Source organism: Prenolepis imparis, unplaced genomic scaffold, assembly GCF_030444845.1.
Source record: "Prenolepis imparis isolate NDT839.2.m4 unplaced genomic scaffold, iyPreImpa1.0 SCAF_4, whole genome shotgun sequence".
Classification (NCBI taxonomy): Eukaryota; Metazoa; Arthropoda; class Insecta; order Hymenoptera; family Formicidae; genus Prenolepis; species Prenolepis imparis.
In genome coordinates, this window is record NW_028141162.1 from 4728677 (window position 1) to 4749959 (window position 21283).

The 21283-nt window shown below is 40.2% G+C and overlaps 1 protein-coding gene across 8 annotated transcripts in view; it reads left to right on the plus strand.

Moving 5' to 3' along the window:
* Ten-m (teneurin transmembrane protein Ten-m) overlaps positions 1 to 21283 on the plus strand; it is an 856961-nt gene that overhangs the window by 445529 nt on the left and 390149 nt on the right. For all 8 annotated transcript variants that reach the window (XM_083036706.1, XM_083036710.1, XM_083036711.1 and 5 more), the window contains one exon: positions 6831 to 6912. In XM_083036706.1, coding sequence (XP_082892832.1) covers positions 6897 to 6912 — 16 coding nt within the window. In that variant the 5' untranslated portion in view covers positions 6831 to 6896. The remainder of the gene's footprint in view (positions 1 to 6830; positions 6913 to 21283) is intronic.

Genomic DNA, 21283 nt, shown 5'->3' on the forward strand with positions numbered 1-21283 from the left:
TTTTTCCTTAGACCTTCTCTTTTGAGTTCTATAACACGTTTCCGCGCCTCTATCCCTTGGGGCATTTTGCAGCAAAGAAACGTGAGAGCATTCGTAACATGGCGATCGAGGTAACTCTACAATTTTTATAAATAAAATCGTAAACCTGCCTTGTTTGCGGATATTCTGAATATTTATTCTCTTTTGTTCTACGCTTTTGTTTCCATTTCCGCTATGAAGTTCCTTTGGCAAGTCTCTGCACGATGTGGATTTGACTTTTCAAGAATGTCGATAGAGAGCTAAAATCAACCAGCAAAGGAATCGACATCTGAGATATTGCACCGTCTTTTGAGTCTTCTAGTGATTTATTCCAGAAAATTTTCTATACCACGTGTCTCATTTTAAATATAAAACTCGAATAAATTAATTAAGCGAGAGGGAGAAGATAAGCATGTAATATGAATAACAAAGTCTCGTCTATGAGTAACGAATAAAATGTGTATTACAAATAATTTCATAATAGGTGATACTTATTAATACATGTCTAAAGGATTTATCGATAGAAAATGGAAGAATAAATTAGAAACGAAGTAAAATATTTTCTCTAATGTAATTTACAGTCAACATAGACTATTTCTTCCAATAGTCCATCCAGTCAATGCATCTTGTTCAGGTCGCGAAGAGTGTGGGATAACAAATCGGACGAACTCGAGGAAATATATGTACCTATGTATTTGAAAAGCTGCTATGGCTTCGATCTTATGCAAATCCAGAAAATACCAAGCGCAATACTCGTCGAAACGTCCATTCTTACGAACGATTCTATTTAAAATCGATTCGATCCCTTTCGACTTCATCTTCACATACTTCAAGAAAATCGGAGACTGCAAAATAAGGTACTTATAGGATAATCACCGCATTGTAGAATCGTGCATAATATTTATTTGACATTAAAATATTTAATGATTAGTAAAAAATTTAATTAATAGAATGATTGTCGCGCGAATATAGTAAGAATATTATATATCAAACATTGATATCTATAAGATAGGATATAGCTAGTATAAGATAATATTTTATAAACAATCAGATAGGATTCCACTATAAAATTTTTACTTTACACTTTACTTTACTTAAATACTTTAATAAAGAAGATGAAGAAATTTTTTGAAAATTATTTAGACATTTTTGTAATTATACGATCGTTGATTATACTGTTAACACAATTAATATTGATTTGTCTCGTGTCGGTACAAAGTTAACCGTGTATCATCCGCCGTTTTATTAGAAGGTACATAAACGCGGACAGCGTGTTAAAGACATCCTGTCGATATCGGCTATGAATTTTGAAATCGTATGCCGCAGAATGTCGGCAACGCTGAATTCGTCAACGAAGCTCGACAGAAATTCACGTTTTGTTGTAAACGGAGCGCAAAACGATCAAATTTAAAAATTCAATAGCAAATATATATATATATATATATTTTTACACGAATATTCAGCCATATGTTTTAAGTGTCATATTCATAGCTTTAAAACCGATATAAAATTTCTTAAGTTTATCTTATCACTTTTTACGGCAACAATGGATCGTAAAAAAAAAGTTTTTATCGTCTACACACATGTTTACTTTCTATGCGAGTTTATGAAACGGCGACGATGCACGAGCAATACCGCGAATTGAACCAATCATGGTGATGCACACGCCGGCGGTATTCTCACAACGAATATTTTCGGGATATATTCGCGTACAAAAGCGTGTAACGTCCGAGACGATAAATATAACCGAGAGTTACTGTGATGTGATCGCGGAACTTTGCGGCGCAGGTGGTCGAGACCGGTTCAACGTTGAAAATTGTCTGTAATTTTATGGCTGTCGGAGGAAAAACGCGCGAGCGTTAACGGGTTGGTGGATGTGTATTACGAATTATAGCGAAAGCACACGAATTAAACTGGGACAAACCGTATAACGCAGAACTCTTCAGTTTACGGAATGAACTTTCGAGCGTTCGTTATGGATTCCAGTTTAATTTAATTTGTTAATACAAGTCTCTCCTTCTCTCTCTTTCTCTCGCTATATAACGCATAATATGCAGCACGCGCTCGTGTATATCGAGAAAGATGCGGCGCGAGTCTAATGGGAGGGTAAAAAGGGTATACTATTCCAAGGGTTGAACCACATTCAGACTGACGCGGTAATGCGCACGAATCCATTTAGCGACCGCAACGTCTCCATTCAAGAGAGCAAGTAGAAGAGATTCGAAGAAGAGATCTAGAGAAATAGGCACGGGGGTGCAAGCGAGACGGAGAGAGGGGTAGATGAGGGAGAGGAAGAGAAAAGCAGGAAAATCTCCCGTTCCTAAGAAGAAATTCTCCTGGTACCCCGAGATGCACGTCTCCTGTCATTAATGACTAAGAATACTGCAGCAGGCAAAGCACTAAAGACGCCGCGTCTTTTAGAGGAAATATTTTCTTGTCTACATTCAACAGCAAGAAATGTATTTGATCTACGTTTAAAAATATATCACCGAAATAATAACGACAGATATATTTTTGAGTCAATCTTTTTTTTATATCAATTTATACGGAGATTTATTGTTTAACGAAAAAATAATTTAACAATGAAATGCAAAAGACTGTTTTTAATTTAAGCTTATAAAGATTTTTGCATGATATATACGCGCGTTGATAACGGAAGAAACGTCGTCACATTTCTCATCCCTCGTTTCGTCCTCAGAAAAATATTATCTTCCGAAATCTCATTTTAGTGGCGTTGCGGATTCCTGCTGTTTCGAAAGAACCCTCGTTCGCGAAGGCACGAGGATGAAAAAAACGACTAGGGGCCGGAGGGGGCGTGTCGAAAAGACAGAAATTGCGCGAATTATGCGAATTAAGTGAGCTCGCTGAGTAGTGACAAAGCTGCGTAATGAAGATACCGAGGAAGGCGTGTCGCGAGAACCGGGAGGGTGACTGCGAGGCGCACGGCAGGAAAGGAATAAGGAGTAGTTGAAGGGTATAAGGCGAAATGAAGTCTGCAGGGTGGACGTCGAGAAGAGAGGAGGGATGCTGGTAAAATTCTTGGAGTCATGGGCGACGAAAGAAAGAGAGAAAGACAAGAGAAAAAGGAGAAGAGTGTCGGAAAGTGAAAGAAAGAGCAGACGGAAGATGGAGCGTCGAGGAGACGGTTGTGTACCAAGGGGTGGATGGTGTGTTGGTGGCCCGCGAAACCGGGTGGAAAGGGAAATGGAAGAAGAGTTGTTGCCGCTATATACTCTATACTTCTGCTGCTGCTGCTGCTACTGCTATACTGCTGATATTGTCGTCATCGTGTGAGAGCGTGTTGCGTAGCCATTTTGTGTGTGTGTGTGTGTCTGTGTGTCTGTGTGTCTGTGTGTGTAGAAATAGCGGACGGTGCGCCACATGCCGCGCCCGCAGCAGCAGCCGATGGAAATGTAAAACTGCGACAAGTCTTGGAATAAAGTGGCTGAATAAAATACAACTAAATCCCCCGTCGCGGCTTGGCTACACGCAGACCGTGGGATTCCCGGATAGAGGCTGATGCGGAATGCGGCGCAATGCCGCCGCGACCATCGCGCCTTACCGCGACGCGACGGCTGTGCACCCCCGTTTCAGATGAAACAGCGAGGAAAACTTTCTCGCGGGAATACACGAAAAGGGAAACGGTAGTTACACCTATTCGCGCGATTCCTTAAATTTCGTAGTTTCATACGAATTATTAGAACCGACATTTACAGATGTGCATATATGCGCTTCATTGTAATAAACTGACATTTAAAATTGCTAATATCGAGATTCTATATTCGAGTATTGTAATTAGACTGAAAATGCCTCAATTATAATTACAACTCCTTTTCAACGAATATGAGACAAACTTTATTTATCACTTTGGGATAAATTATCAAATTTACTGCTCATTGGTTCACCAGAATGTCCGTTTAGGGGGTTGAAATCGCTTCGGACTCGCGGAAGTGACGGAAACGGTCCGCTCGACATGAAAGATCGCCCTTTCCGTTTCTCCTCCGCAGACACATACGCTAGATACGACGGGTACCTTGGGTGACCGGATGCATTATCTGCCTGTTTGGACAACGTGTAAGTGTAATTAACACGCCGCCGCTCATAACGAGGACAATGTACGCAGTCGCACTAATGAGAGCAAATTAGCTCGTTTGTGCCAGTTTAGCTTCACCTCCTTGCTCTACCGAGCCGTTCTCTCTTTCTCTCTCTCTCTCTCTCTGTGCGGTCAAGAATGCAAATTTGACCGTTTCGCGCACGCCCATCTACACCAAATGCGAATTTCTGTCGAGCTTCGTTGACGAATTCAGCGTTGCCAACGGTCTGCGGCGTACGGTTTCAAAATTCATATCCGACGTGACGGGATGTCTTTGACGCGCTGTCCGTTGTTCATGTATTTTCGTCGGACAGTGCACAATCAACTTTGCACTCATATAAAAAACAAACCAATATTAATCGTTTACAATTTTATGATCAAATGTCATATAATCATAAAAGTGTCTAGATAACTTTGAAAAAAAACTCTTTATTTTTTTTACTGTAAACCGATTTAATTTTATAGCAGAAAAATACCATAAAAAATATTTTTTGTAACACGTTATCTTTTTGTGTAAACATATATAAATTTTTTATCCATTATTTGCGCAGCTATCATTCACTGTTCAACAATTTTTTTTTATTAATTATTAAATATTTTAATTTCCATTGAATAGCGTGCATTACGATTCTATGATGCACGTCGTTTCTAAGTATTTATTTTGTAATTTTCGATTGCCTGAAGATGTGAAGATGAAGTCGAGAGAGGCTTGTCAAATCGATTTTAAATAGAACCATTCACAAGAATCGACGTTTCGACAAGTATTGCGCCTGGAATTTTCTAGATTTGCATAGGATCGGAGTCATAGCAGCTGCTCGAATACATAGGTACATATATTTCGTCCAGTTTGTCCGATTTGTGTTATGCCAGACTTTTCGGTTTGCATTTTAAAATTGATAAAATTTCATTTAGTAGAAAACAATGTGTGTAATTTTTGACCCTTTAAAATATTTTTTATATATTTATATATTTGCGAGATATCTTATAATATATAAAAATAAATTGTCCAATTACTAAAAAATATCAGGAATTATACAGAATTGCGATAGTATTGATTGATGTTGTATTGTCTTTTAAATATAGCCGAAACACATTTGGGAATAACCGTAATCTATTTTTGATACAAACATGGTACAAATAAAACTATTTTTGCGTTATATTTTTTGGGCAACCAATATCGTGAAAAGCCGGAGCAAACAATAACCATATCGAGCTTAACTGAATTTCAACACCTGCACTCATACATGTAGTATATTCGTTTATATAGCACAAAGTCCGCCTACAGAATTATTATGGAAACGGATTTTTTTTCTTGGATACTATTATCAGTGTTGAACTTAAACTTTCTTTGCAGGAATACATTTAGAAAAAGCGCTCATCTAAAGAAAGAGATTTCTTTTATCATCAGCTATCTATATTTCAGTAATACTCACCGACAATGCAATTGCGATGCTTTATAAAACTTTTATCAAGATAGCTTGAAGGTGAATTTTCTTTCATACTGATTATAAGGAAATTTCAAATTGAGAGTTCAAGATCAATATAATACGAAAATATTTTTAAAACAAATTTTTTGAATAAAACCAATATAAAAAAATCATTGTAGTTCGGTTACAGCTATACGAAGATGTTGAAATCAAGTTTATCTTTTATCTTCCGTCTACGCTTCATGTACGAACGTATATATCGGCTAAAATATCGGCGAATATCATTATTAGAAGATCGGCACAGTTTCATATCGCACAAGTTGCTAATTAGTGCACCAAATGGAGAAACCGTTTGCAGTAATATTGGCTTAGCTAATAAGTCCTCGTATATTACAAGTGGCTAACGCGGATTTTAATCAATTCCCGTTTATATCGATTTCCAATCGTTGAAAACGAAAGGGGATGTGAAAGAAACATTCAATCGATAGGACCACTGTGTAAAATCCATATTTTTATCAATCTTTTTATATATTGTAAAAACTATGCAATTTTTTCTTCCAAGATAATCTTTGCTAATCAGATTTGACGGTCTTCGAACATCGAAGAAATATTATCGTCATATATACGTACGTAGCGATCAATATTTTACTAAAATTACCCATTCTTTTTTCGTTTCGTCAAAAAAAGGGCAGTCTTATTAGTGGTGTTTTCAAAACGTGCTCGGGCAGCACGATGGTCGGAGGACTTCCTGAGCTTACGTACGAGGGATTGCTGGTGATACGTCGGCTGTTAAACCGGCTTGAAAATAGTTTCCGGAACTAATTTACTCGTGGGGGTCAGCGTCGTCAAATATCCTCTTTATTTAACGTTCCGGCTATCGTCCTCGAAATCGCTGCGGTTGCGAGAAGTGAACTTCGAACATCGGATGTAACACCCGATCCATTCCTTGACTACGAATCAATATTATCTTTGATCTAACGTCGTCAACGTTTGAATATAGTTTGAATACCAAGAATTCCTCGCTCGAATTACTTGCGATCGAATCAACGTACTAGTGTTGGGTTGATCCTATAGTTATGATCGCCGAATTAAATATTTATTTTGTATAAATAAAATCTATAAAAACTTTTTCGTTATAAATAAAAAATTCTTTATTATTTTTCTTTAAATAATCCTTCATAAAATATTGTATATATAATTTGGGAAGAAATTTTTTCCTTTTACCTTTAATTTACTTTAATAAATTATTCTTGTCAGCTATACATTCTAATTTTAATTATGACTTATTTCAGGTGATTTATCCCTACGTAACTGCGACTCCGGCAAGGAGTAACCATCGAGGTACATGAACGAAGGACATGAACTACTCGCAAGGTAAGCCAATCTTGAAATATTCTGCATTCTAAAATATAATGTAGAGATATATTTCCGAAACCAAGAGAGTGTAGACGGAGTTTGCTTTACGATAGAGGAAGAGAAAGAGGCGCGTCACCGATATATCTATCGAATTCGCCCAAGGTTTGTCCCCGTCCGATTTCCAGCCCGGCCAAGTGAGCGGGAGGCGGTCTGAAACAGTTCGGAAATTCACTCAACTAATCAAATACCGCTAAAACCGCTAAACAAGTTAGGTTAGCAATCTACGTGCTCCGAATGGTAACTTCGAACTGTTGCGGCTGCGAAGCGCGAAAACGCTCGCGACTGCCTCCGCAATCCGCACGCCATCTTCGCCCTCTCTCAATCCACCTACATTCCTTAACGAGGGGAAACGACTCGATGCAGACGTGTACGGATCACCTAATCGACGGTCAAAGTTACGCTATTGCAGGTTTTGACTTTGTCCATTATGTCGTCGTCTGATCGATACAAAAGTAATAGATGCGTTAAGTCTTTTAATTTGGATGTTTTAAAATGTGTGAGAGATTGGAGAAAAAAAATTATAATATTTTTAAACACGCGGAATAAATTCTAAAGAAATGTATCCTAGAACACTGAAAGCAAAAACTACAAAAAAATATATTAAGACAAATTAGTGTACTATTGTACTTCATCAAAACTCGATTATACTCCTTAAGCAAATAAATATCCTCATAATTTTTAATTGAATCTAACCGCAAAATTAAAAGTCTACAGAAATAATAAATGAGCAATTGAACACACAAATAAGAATGCGGCAAAAAAATTAATAAAACTGATTTATTTTTATACGGAATTAATCAGAGCTAATTAAAAGCTATAGCTAATTATGAAGTCGAGTATTAAAACGGCATTATAAAAATTTTTTCATACATAATTGAGGACAAATGAATGATCGCGTAGAAACATACGCTTATCTTCCTCACGATAGATTGATTCGCGCAAAATAAAAAGGGAGAACGCGAAAAGGAGATATTAAATAAAGACATCAAGCGTGTATGTGCATAAAGAAGCACTCTTCTCCGTTTGATACGCGTGTGTCTAGGCCATTAAATCTCCATACAGACACGTCCCACGTAGGAGCGGCACGTAAAACGGACTCGTAACTCGCATTTTTTACAATCTGTCGATGGAACTATTCAAAGCGCATTTGACGACGAGATGCTCACCACGCCGCGCCGTCTGAATCATCGTAATAAAATCGAACGTGACGGGGCGACGCGCGTCTGGATACGTTTCGGGGCGCATCTAGCATCTCGCCCCCAAGGCGAAAGGGGTTCGCATGAATAATTCGATCGAAGCAACTAGGCGGCGAGGTCAATGAGGAGTGTTAAATGTTCATCTCACAAAATCACGCTACACCGAGCAAGAAGTCCGACCCAGTTTCGCCATCGGATGGTCGGATGGAGCGTGCTTTGTGCACACGCGTGTGTGTCTCTGTTTGTACGAGCGCCTGCTAAACACCTGCACGATGATGATGGTAAAACGGAGAAAGTCCATCCATGCGTACGTATCGCGGAAACGCAAACGAAGTCTTATATACCTCGCTCTATCCTCCGTCGTGCTCTCTACTACTTACGAACACGCTAATTACCCAAAGGAATTTGCCGGCATTCGTTCTCCTTCCGCGTATCTAAAGACCTCGTTTAAAGCGTTATCAGGCTTTCGTGAATTTAGTAGCCGTATTCAAGGCGGGAGCTCTATCATGGTGTTAACGCGATAATAAAAAAGGAGGAATATTACCGTGGCTATGTAATTAAAACTTGGAAGACCTCGGAAGGAGTAGTATAAAATAATAAATCTTATTACAAATTGAGATAAAATAAAATATATGCGAGAGGAAATCGATTGCAAATTTATTCTCGCTCTTCATTATAGACAGTTTTTCCGTGACTGTGCGTTATAAAGATTTAAAAAAAAACGATTTGCTTATGAAATTCGCGATTAATCTATTCTATATGAAGGCTTCACGAAAAATTATTATTTTTATCATGGATTCTCGATATTATTAATTTTCGATATTAAGTATCTGAATAATTAGGAAAGATGAAAATTAAATTTCTGATAATTCCCTTCGTTTTCCATTCCATTTATTATGTATAAAAAAGTGCGCGTTCTGTCTTTCTTTCTTGAGCGAGATCTTATATGTAATATAAACGATATTAATATTTGAAAGAAAGCGAAAAATTCTCGCGTGAAAACAACGATTATTTTGGTCTATCGATTAAAAGCATCTATTTGTACAGTTTCGAAAGAGAGTACATTCTACACAATACGAGAAAAAAAAAATAAAATTTTTTATAAATTTTATTTAGATCGATACTCTGACACAGAATCCATAAAGCCGATTAACGTTTCGATAACCGATTGGCTGCGCACAGCGCAGCAACACAGAATTCCCGTTTCTCGTTTTGGCAATTTAAATTTCCAACGGAACTGAATACAATAAAGACAGTGAATCGACGCAGATTGCAAACAACTGTTTGCCAAGAGCTCAAATTACGAAAGACAAATCAGACTGATCTCTCGTCCGTTATTTACTCGGACGATTTCAGCAAATGAACCGCTCCAAATCGATCTACAAAAGCATTTCGTTTTAGTCTGCATCGATAATGACACTTTGGTTTCGCTGCGTCAACTACGATTAATTGATTCGTGCTAGCCGAGCCATCTATTATCGCCGCAGATGCACGCGGATTTGTTGTAAATTGACTCACATGTCTGGCGCTCTCCCGAACTGCGCGATTTAATTATACGGACGGACGGTGAGATAGAGAGAGAGAGAGAGAGAGAGGGAAAGAGCTCATTGCGCGCGCCAAAAGTTCAATTAGACTCGCGGGTTCTATTTGTATCCGAGCTTGATCAGCGATAGGAAATTTCACGCAAAAGTGCACGCTTTCCATTCATGAACGAACGGATTATGGAGACGACGGTGGATTTCACATCATATTCGCAGATGCGTAGGTGCGCTGAAATTATTCGGCACTACATCGAAAACATTCGATACACAGGAAAAATCAAACAACTTCCACTGTAAAAACGCTGAATTTCTGAGGCTCGTGTAACGCGATTTTGTGTAGAAATACATTATTACACGCATTTCCCCGTTGCATTACTCGCATTGTCGAAAATTGTGTAATTTATTTCGTGCAATTCGTAATGAGCGGATCAACAGGGACGTATCTGGAAAATTGGCGCGTTATTAACAGTTTCATTGATGATACTCGATCTTTTCGCGAATATTTCTCGCGATATTTGGTGGATGAATCAGTATATACGAACTGGTTATGACTATCTCGTATATCGGGCGCAATCGCTTTTCAAACGGCCAGAAATAAACGAGCCGGCGCCAGTTTATGCAGCTTTTAATCGCGGAGGAGCACAAAAGCAGGATGCTGCGAGATATACACACAGACATATATATATATATATATATATATATATATATCGGTGCATCGGATGCGCACACGCAGCACGGACGTGGACTTGTGCAGCGCGTGTAATTCCCGAACGAGGGGGTTGCGGCGATGAGATACCCGATGCAAGGCGCGCTATCGATCAGGCGTCGGTGTTGCCCTTTGATGCGTGAAAAGATTGTAAAGTCGCGATATATCGGATTTTTTTTTGCCCTGTGTTTGTGTGTATATGTGCCCCGTACTCTCTCTATTCTCTCTCAATTGTTTTATCTTACTTGATTATTCTTCTGCATTCTTTCAATTACGATGACTAATCAATCCCTTTGACTGTGACTCGACATTCGACATCGAGTCGAGTATTATAGATGTATGCGGATGCTTCAAACATGCGGTACCGTATTTTTCTCCTGTCCGTGCGCGACGAAAGAGAAATATTCTTTCGGACGGTATTTATGCGTTTCTATGAAATATGTTTAAAATATTCAAGACTCGTGTTTGGCAAAGGGTATTACCGCGACAAAAGAACACGGGACGACGCGCAGTCGCCGCTACTCTCTCCTCCTCCTCCTCTTTGTGCATCGCCCGAGAAGACTCGGGGATTGGAATTAACATGGGATCTCACCGGAGTGCGTTTCTCCACTGAGGGAGAACCGGCGCGGCGTGTCTCGTTAATATGGATTTCACTAACGATCCGACTAATTTGTACCGCTCTCTTCTTCATTCGGAGAGGTATCCCTCCGTAAAATAGCAAACGAGACGAAAGTACCGGGAAGGCGTCGCAAGGACAAAGGATGCATCAGGGATCAGTGTCCGCTTGTACATCGCCCTGAATCCATGGAGAACCTAATGACTGTCTCGGCATACATTTGCATGTGAACGACCGAGGAAGGTTTCTAGATTATGAGCGTGTTTCCTCCCTCCGCCCCGGGTGGCCTCTCTATTGGGCAAATAAACGAGATAATGTCGAATATGAGGACAATTAGGCCGCGAAAGAGGGAGAAAACATGTTGACGCGGGACGACAGCATATGTCTCCTTGCACCCTCGGGATATGCCGATTAGCTAGCTATCTGACCTGGCGTGTACATGGAATGCAATTAAAAATCGTAATTAAAAAGTCTCACGACGTACTGGTGGAATTTAAAGAAAATAATCATCCTTGCATTTGCATTAAAATGGCCAGAAAAAATTGTGGAAGGTGAAAGGAAAATGTAAACATTTTCAGTGAGTGTATCGTTGAATTTTCAAAAGAAGTACTGTCAAATTAGAACGGTAGTAGGTGTAAATAATGGTCAAGCGGCCAGAAAGGTCGGCTTCCGCGAGAAAGGGTACGTGGCAAAGAGAAATTAAGGCAGCGGTTGCCAGAGTGTAATGAGTGCTAAAGCCGCACTGGCGTAAGAACCACAGAAAATGCGTGAAATCCGCAAAATTTTAAAAGTAACAAAATCACGAATAAGAAAAAGAAAACAGAAAAAAATCAAGAGCGCGAAGAGCGAGAAAAATTTTTTATCTTTAAAAACTCTGTACTGTAAAAATATACAAATACTTATATATTATTACATTACAACACATTATTTTATTATATAATATTATTATTATATAATTTTATGATATATTATAATAATATAAACATATACATTGCAATATTAATTTTATTAATCCATCATAAATATAAATTACACCGGATGATATATTTCATAATCGATTTGCTCGATCTTCTCAAGCATTTTTAATTGCAGTTTTATAGGGTACACTTTTTTTCTTTCTCATCACAAGGAAGTTGTATTATATCATATTATGCGTCTAATTACCTCCATTAATTACGCCCGTTCTTGACTTCATTCGGTATGGAAGATTAATCTTTAAGTCCGCAGGGCGCGTTGCTGCACCAGTGAGCGGGCAGAAAGGATGGATTAGTCACCTGCACTCAGGGCATGCGCTCGATAAGAGCCCTCGTAACGTTACCTGCCGTGCGGCCGCCGCCACCATTGCAATCGCCGTTGCCTCCGGGCGGTGCACACAATCGCCATTTAGATTTCATTACGTACCTTAACTGCGCGCTATTTACGAACCGGCGGATAAATGTAAGACCCGTCGCCATATACGTTTCGCTGTCTAATAAAGTACGCGCGATTCAATGCATCCGTTTTCCCAGCTACTACATTTAGATTTATACGACCGTCGACGGTATCAAAATTACACAACGACCTCGTATAGCGAGACACCGTATTCCGTATACTACTATTTAAGAACGATCGTTACGGTTATGACACCGTCTCGACGAGAAGAAAAAAAACGAAGGAAAAGGAAAGATTTGCGAGATGCTCCAAACGTGTGACGGTAAGTTTTAAGGACAACAAGTTCTAAATTTCGCGAAGAATTGCTGGACGACCTTTCGGGTTAAAGATCGCACGTAAGAGAGAGAAGACGCTTCGTTGGGACACCCTCAATGACGGTAATAACACTAACTTCTCGTCAACCTTCGTCGAGAAAACCCTCGAAGGATCCTTCTGTCCAACATGGCAGTATTTCGCGAAAACGACACCGTCCTGGATGCCATCCACGATGCGAAAGAAAGAGCAACGACGTCATTTGCGAAAGAATAAGATTTCCTCGGACATTCTTGCTCGCGGTTCGAATGCTAAGTCTCGTCGCTGTAATTTTAAGCAATTAATTAAAATTTGATGTTGTCTACGTTATTATTTGTCTGGGAGACTTTCTAAGTGGGCCCACTAGCAGTCAACAAAAAGAACGAAGCGCGCCTCGCCTGATTTTACTTCTCTTAACCAATCAGTGCCGGCGTCTTTTTTTTCCTTCCTCTGCTGGAGAAATCCAATACTTCGATACAATTAAATTTTCCAATATTTCGATATTCTTATCGATAACGAGCAGGACGATGGTTGAACCGAATCTTGAGAGCGACGTTTAAAGGAATGGCACGACGCGACGTGGCCGGGCGAAACGAAGTCTCGACGAAGGAAACTAGCTTTGACGAGTCCACAAAGGAAAGCGCACGCATATTTCTGCGGAACGGAACGCGAATCTCAATCATCAACGACTTCGTCTTCGGTGATGCCGTTTATGACAGAGAGAGGGGGAGTGAGAGACACAGATAGTGAGGGAGATTGTGCGATACAGAGGCGCAGGAGGTTAGCTCAGGCGTGATCCAGCATAATACGAGAGCAATTTGGTGAATGGAGTTAATTCAATAGAGGCTCTCGAGCACGCCTCCGGTACTCGGGGGGCCTCTTCAGCGTCTGGTGAACGTTAACCTCCACCAGATACAGCACTCCTACGTCGTCTGTCCGTTTCGCTTTGGCCGATGAACGTACGAATCGCGGCCCTTGCAGGTTCATTTAAGTCTCACGCGGCATGAATCGGGACAGACTCCGAGGAAGAAGAAGTGCCCGTTTAACCACAACGGTCTCTACTTGGAATGTATTTTTTTTTTCTTCCCTCACCAGCCCCAGCCCTCTATACAACGTTTGCATTCAAGTAACGAAGGGATTCTGAAACGAATTCAAGATACAATCGCGTTGTGTGCTCGAGCGTAAATATTTCGCGCAATTTTTCGCCCGAGTTCTGTAAATATTAATATTTATAGATTTTTGTCCACGATCTCTAAAAATAGGATAATATTTACTTTAATATCACATTTTGTACATAAAGATTTTTTTCTTCTTTTTTTTTTTGCTATCTCTTAGTATTTTTATTGTCTCATAAATCACCATGATGCTGTAATAATAGAAACTAAAAGATTCAAGCATAAGTCTTGGAGACGCATACGAATCAAGCGGAGAAAGAAAAATGGCACTCGGAGGGACACTGGCCGTTTCTTCCACAGCTTGCCTTGCGAAACTGCGTATATCCGCGAACGAACAGACGATAAATCCACCATAGAAAATAAAACGAAAGCGAGAGAGAGAGAGAGAGAGAGAGAGAGAGAGAGAGAGAGAGAGAGAGAGAGAGAGAGAGAGAGAAGTATCGAGGGAGATGAGAAAGATCTCTTCAGTCGTACAATGCGACTCGTTACAGACTCGGTCCCGTTCATTTTCTCTCTCTGTCCTTGGTCGTACTCGCAGACACACACACGCTGTTCTCGAGCTGTCTGCCAATCGAATATCGTGTCGGCGATCAAATTGAATTTCCTACATCCACTTCCTTCTACTCGTTGAGAGCAGGGCGGTCGAGTGGCCGAGGAAAAAATCTCACGGGATTTCGCGTTCGAGATGCGTGCACGAAAACGATCGTAAACTAACGCCGACATTACGGAGGAAATTCTGCATAATATTTATACATTATCGATAATAGTTTCTTTTCGCATATACCGCTCGAGATTGTAGCGCATTCCGAAACGTTGATATTAAAAAATATTACGATATCTCTAAAACTTTTCACGCGCCGATAATGAATAACGCGTCTCGTCGGGACAAATTTTAATTATGTTAAACGTCAGTCTATCGGAGAGACACTTTAGCGATAAACAAAAAGTCCCCGTTATTTCCCAACGGAACAATAGCTTTCGTTTCCATGCAGTTGAACGGCGGCGGGCGAATTGACGCGCGGATTGACCCTCGAATGTTGAAAAAAAAAAAAAAAAAAAGGGAGAAAGAGAGAGGGAAAAAAGGGAAAAAAAATGGGGAAAAAAGGAACCGAGAAAAAATACACAAAAATTGGCAATGCTGCGAAATGATCGGCCGCGTGTGCTCGCAATGGACGATGGTTGCGTGGATCGTACCGAGACAACCGTTGCCGGGCGCAGCGAATCCGTTTTCGCGCCCGGCTGTCCGCGGCAGATTTTTGGTGCGGATGCGTTATGGGTCACCCCGGGTGGCGGACAGTTACGTCGACGTGGACAATCGATGTTAGCTATCAGTTGCAGTTTGCGCGGGGGCGGTTATGCCCGGGACAATTGTTATTGACAAATCGTAATGTCGGTCATCAGTCATGACCGTGACAGGGCACCTGCAGCGGCCGAACGACGTCGTCGTCGTCGTGAACGGCGGCGTGTTTATGCGTGCGCGTGTGTGCGTGCGTGTTTCATGTATACAAAAACAGATTGTGCGATTTTAGAGAGAGAGAGAGATGCTGTATCAATGAAAACTCGGTACCGCGAAATTATTGATATAATAAAATGATGAAAAAATGATATAATTTGCGTTTCTCTCCGAGAGTTGTAAATTTTTGTTTTTTACCTTATGTTCATTTTTTCGAGGATTATAAGAAGATACACATCAAAGTATTCCTGTTCTATATAAAGCCCGCTTTAAATAACCCATAATTTGCAACAAAATTCGAGATAGAATTCCATTTATATAATTTTATATATATCGTGTCAGATTAAAAACGTATTTAAAGATATATAAGACACACACGTGTATGTATAAAATATATATCAGGATAAATAGATTCATTAAAATATGCGATACATATAAAATAATAAATGGAATTCTCTTTTGAATTTTGTCGCGAACCGATGGTCTAAAGCTCGAGTTTCAAACACAAGAGTCTTAATTTGTAGCTTTCACAAAGCATATATATTGATCACGATAACTGATCCATTAAATATATAATGCATAATGTATAATTCCTACTTTTCTCGACGCACAACTACTTTTAATGTAGATTGAGCTTCTCTACGAGACGGAGAGAGCAGGACCAGCGCATTATCAGCGCGGGGTTAGTCAACCGCACCGGAAATGGTCTGTACGAGGGACACGCCGGCTCTCGTCAGTGTCGTAAAATGAGTGTAAAGGCATCTCGGCGTCTCTGAATCACGCGGGGATAAGCCGTGGAGAAAAAGCGCGTTTCCACCCCCGGACGTCTGACGAGCATTAATTACGGGCGACGCATATACGCGGCGACGCCGACGCATTATCGACATTGTTATTCATGATCACCGACGGGGTCGTCCTGGAAGGACAAACGCGGCAGACCATAACATCCGGGATAGAACGCCGTAGGTGATCCTCTGTGTCTCTGTGAATGCCGCGACGTTGGTTGCTCCGACACTTACGATTAGTGAATAGTATTTGTGCGGCGCGTGTTTCGCTATTTAGACACACGTTGCACGCTTTGTTATCATCTCCGACACTGACAGTCGACGTTTCTCTGACGAATGACGACCGGAGTCGATCGTTTAATTTGTGAGTATAATCGACCGTATATAGAGTATATATATATATATAGTCCGCAGGGACTCGAATTCATCGTAACAATCACGGCACTTCAATTTCTATCAGATTGACTCGATTTTTTTTCTGCTTATCAATCATTCAAGCTACCTGAAAATTGTGAACGTGATCGGCGTAAAATACGGAAAATAATTTTCAGTTTAATATATTCTTTTGAAGAGAATTTAAATATTAAAAAGAATATCTCTCTTTCTCTCTCTCTCTTTCCAATTTATGTTACTTTTACGCATGAGAGATTTATACAGAATTCTGAATTGGAAAGTTGTACTTTGAGCTGAATTATGCATAATTCTGGATTGAAAAGTTACACTTTGAGCTTGATGATAATTTTAATATGTTGATATTAAAGTAAAATATTTATTACGTATTGCAACGCGTGCATATTTAATGTATTATATACAGTGGATTATAGTAAGAGTTCAGACACGGAAGATAATTTGAGTGGAATTAATGTCGCCAGGTTTAGAAAGAGAATAGTAGTAAAGAATGCTCTAGCGTGTTGAAAGTGAATCGGGCAATTCACTGGTGAAACGATCGTTCCGACACTTAAAAGACCATTAAGAACTTAATGATCACTAGCTGCCATTCATGAAAATTTATTATATAGTATGACGAACATTACTGAGAATATTATTACATTTTTATGAGCAAAAAATCTCTGAAAGAGGTTTGAAATTAAATAAAACATCAGGGTTTATTTTTACATTTGCATCTCAATTCGAAGAAAGCTATTTTCAATGGCTTTCGTCAATACTACTCCAAATTTTTGCAAAATAAAAGTATTATAAATTATTTAAGAGATTTATATAAGAAAAATAAGAGAGAAAAATATTTCGTGAATTCGAAAGACTCTCCGTGCATGCGAAAATATGAAATTACAATACATTGTTTATCAACTTATCTAAACAAGCGTAATGCATAAACCTTGCGGGCTTACATTAAATTCACATGGTTCAGAGAGCAATTCTGACAATCCACATTTCGAAGTCAAAATTACTGCTGAATATTACGTGGTAGAGTTCCGTGTTCAGTTTCGAATTATCGACGATTCCCCGAGTGCACCGATAGAATCCATTGTTGGCTCATGCACTCAAAGTGGAAGCGACATTCGCGTTCGCGGAGACGTGCGGAAGACTCGTGGGCGATGAACGGATGGACATTCGGAGTCGAGCTTAGACTAACCCGCTCCTACGTCGAAATGACCCCTCCTCTCTCTCCTTTTCCCTTCCCTCTCTCTGTCTCTCTTTCTCTCTCTCCCTCTCTCCCTCTCTCTTTCGAGTGAAATTCGACGTGGCTTTCGGGGGACGAGATATCGCATTATTCCCGACTGAATGGGGTAAATCAGGGTCTCGTAGAGTTCCGACGTGGAATCGGCGGTTCTCTCTCGGATCGCTGATGTCGAGAGGATGAGGGTTAGCTGGCGGCAGAGCGGGCTGCCTTGGGAATTCAATTATACCTACGGAACAATGGCACCCGCGCCAGTAATGAAGGGACCGTCGCCGGGAGGTCATCAGATTACGTGGTATTTACAATATATAAGCCGGATGGTTGGCGGATGAGAAAAGAGGGCTCCTTTATGGCGGCATTTCTTTCCTTCGCAGTCTGACTTGTGTCTCCTCCCACGAGACGCCACATCGAGAGAGTTAATTCGTAAGATGGAGGTGGATTATCGTCAATTCTTCAGGTAGCTAGGAAAAGAGAGGTACTTATCGCGGAAAGACTTTCTCTGGTATATAATTTGACTTACGACGAGATAATTTTAAAAAATTCTATCAAAAATATTTCCATCATCTATTTCCTTCCGTTTTACATCCCGCGAATGAAGTGGACAGCTTTTTTTTCTTCTCCGAGACTGTTTATCGCAATGAATGAATAAATAATTTTGCTTCGGCTCGCGCTCGCAGCAATTCCTCCGTAAATTTACATCGATAACGTTACGACGCAACCCATTCAATGCACTCTACCGTACCACTGCAAATTGGATGAAATGGTAGCCGCGCGAACACGCTACTCGTCCGAGCCGCGTGTTACGCGATAACTTTTGACACTAACATTGGTTTACGGCGGATATTACGTTCGAACGATTCGAACACAAAACGACCGAATGAATATTGCTCCTAGGCGTGAGCGAGAGAAAATGCAGCGCGGAGAGAGTGGAAATATTTAGTCCTATCTTTTTCCTTGACCCGGACGGAGAGATGCGTAATTACGTTAAGAGGGAGGGAAGAGAAGAGATCGAGAGAACGAGGTTCTGGCTCTCACGCTCGATCGGCCATGCGTTTAGGACCGGGAATGGATTCCGTCAATAATCTCTTTAAAACGGACTAAATTCATTATCTTACCCTATACGTATTCGGCAAATGGTCGATATACGCACAATGATGTTTCTCTACATTTCCCTTTCAATCCCTAAAAAAAAAGGAAGACTGCCGCAGTGACTTACGGGGTACCTTATAGCCGCGCAGCATCATCGCAAACGAAAAATCGATAGACGTTGGATAGAAATCCGATGCGTTCAGCGATCGCGAGCGTCAGATCGTTCGCTGTTTACCGGCGATACAAGACAATTCAATTTCACGCTTGCGGATTACATCGCTTCCTTAAATTCGACGTTTGTTTCCACTTTTTAGGCGACGAATCCGCGCGCGTCAACGACGAATCGCGATCGCGATAAAAACACGAGAGGAGGAAAGCGAAAGTGATGTGAGGTTTTCACTGACCCAAATCCGTATATTCTGAGTCGTTGTCGCGTAACTAGGAAAAGAAACAGGAAAAAGAAAGAGAGACTATATATCGGTATATTCCAGGATATTCCGCATATCGATTTTTGCCGGAAATATACGTTATTCATGGGAAACGGAGTCGTATACGTCACGGAAACAGAGGGTGATCCGTGCGATCGCGATACACCGAGCCCATTTGAATCGAGAGTCGACTGCAACACGCCATCTTCTCTCGACAGAAGAAGTTAAAAACGAGAAGAAACTGACACGGGAAAAGGAAGCAGGAAGGAAGGAGGGAGCGTATAGGGTGAGCTATACGGTATAACGAAGGGGGATGAGATTCCGCTAAGTCATCTCTGATTTCTTTGCGTCGTCTGAAAAAGATGTCGGCTGAGATATGTCACGCGATCTATCTTGTCAGCGGTGATATTCCCAGTACCGAACACATATTCAACTTATACATTAGTATAATATATTCGTGTATCGCGATAAAATGTCTATAAAAATATCTTATATAATAATACTAATAATAACGATCAAATAATATATGAAGATTAAAAAGCTTTGCCTGATCATAATTATGTATTTGATTATATATATTTGATTACAAACGTATTTTAATATTTAATACAGTGTATTTCAAACTCGACGTGTAAAGAAAATAAAATTTCAGCACGCCAAAATATCCTGAAATTAACTCACAGTTTTATCTGGCCTATATATCGTTTGATGACGTCAATGGAGGACAGAAATAAAAGCGACTGACGGTAGTAAACTATCGAGAAAAAATTGTTTTACATCATTGTAACTATGTTACGTTTGCACGAGAGCGTTTCTACCAAACAAACTCTCTCAATATACAGATATATACTTTCGTTCTCTCTACTTTTTAATTTTCATTTTTTCGTATTATTCGTGATGCGCGTATTTATCAGACTAATAGACTAACTTAGAGAAATTTTCTATCACGTTTTTAATAACAAAATGCCTTTTATGCTATATAGACAGATATGCTCGCGTATGTGAGACCGTGAGTTTGTCGAGATTGATGTTAACGCGGACAGGACTTTGAAAATTAGTATTACAACGATCGGCGCGCTGAAGTCAGAACGGTGGAAATTCTCCCCCGACGAATTATGGCAGGGAAAGTATGACGCCGGGCTCTCAAGCGCTCCCAATGGATCACGAATGAATGTTATATGGGCTCGAGCTCCCTTGCTCTTTCTCGCCGCTCGTGTTCTTCTCTTCACACTCTCGTCGTGTCGCAACAGCCCCTTTTAGATTTTCTGTAGAGAGAAACCGGGCGACACAAGTCGTCCTACAATCGAGCCTACCGATTTTTATCCCTGTATTCCGCGACATCGATCCCTCGACGCTAGGAAGCTCGCCGAGTAATAGGAACGATTAAGAAATCTGCATACATCGCTCCCGGGATAACTGTGCGTGCGAGCATCTCCCAAAAAAAGGGAGGGGGAGAACAAGAGATGAACAATCACGAACTGCTCGATCGTTGGGGATCGTTGCACGGTTCTCGCTCCGACCAAATAAGCTCGCTCGCTTACGTGTAACGATGTCAGAGACCGGCTGACATAATGAACAATTAATATGCAAACAGCGAATACTTAATGCTAAGCTGCACGGCAGATTCTGATAGGCTATTCGCGGGATTCATCGGGTTTTACGAGGAAGTCTCCTCCTCCCCCATTTTGGTTTCCGTTTTGAGCTTTCATGTTTTTATCGCAATATATCGGAAAATCCAGAATTATGGTGCAAAATGTTTTTAGAAAGAAAAATGTAAATATATAACAGAATCATGTGTTAATATAAAATATACATACAGTATATGACATTTTCGTAGCTTTAAATGCTATATATATGAATGACAGATGAATAAAAAGACACGATTTTATATTATATATAAACTATATTGAAGAAGAGTTCAAGCTAATGCTACATTAATGCTACTTATTTTTTCAACTAATACGATTTACTCCTAATAA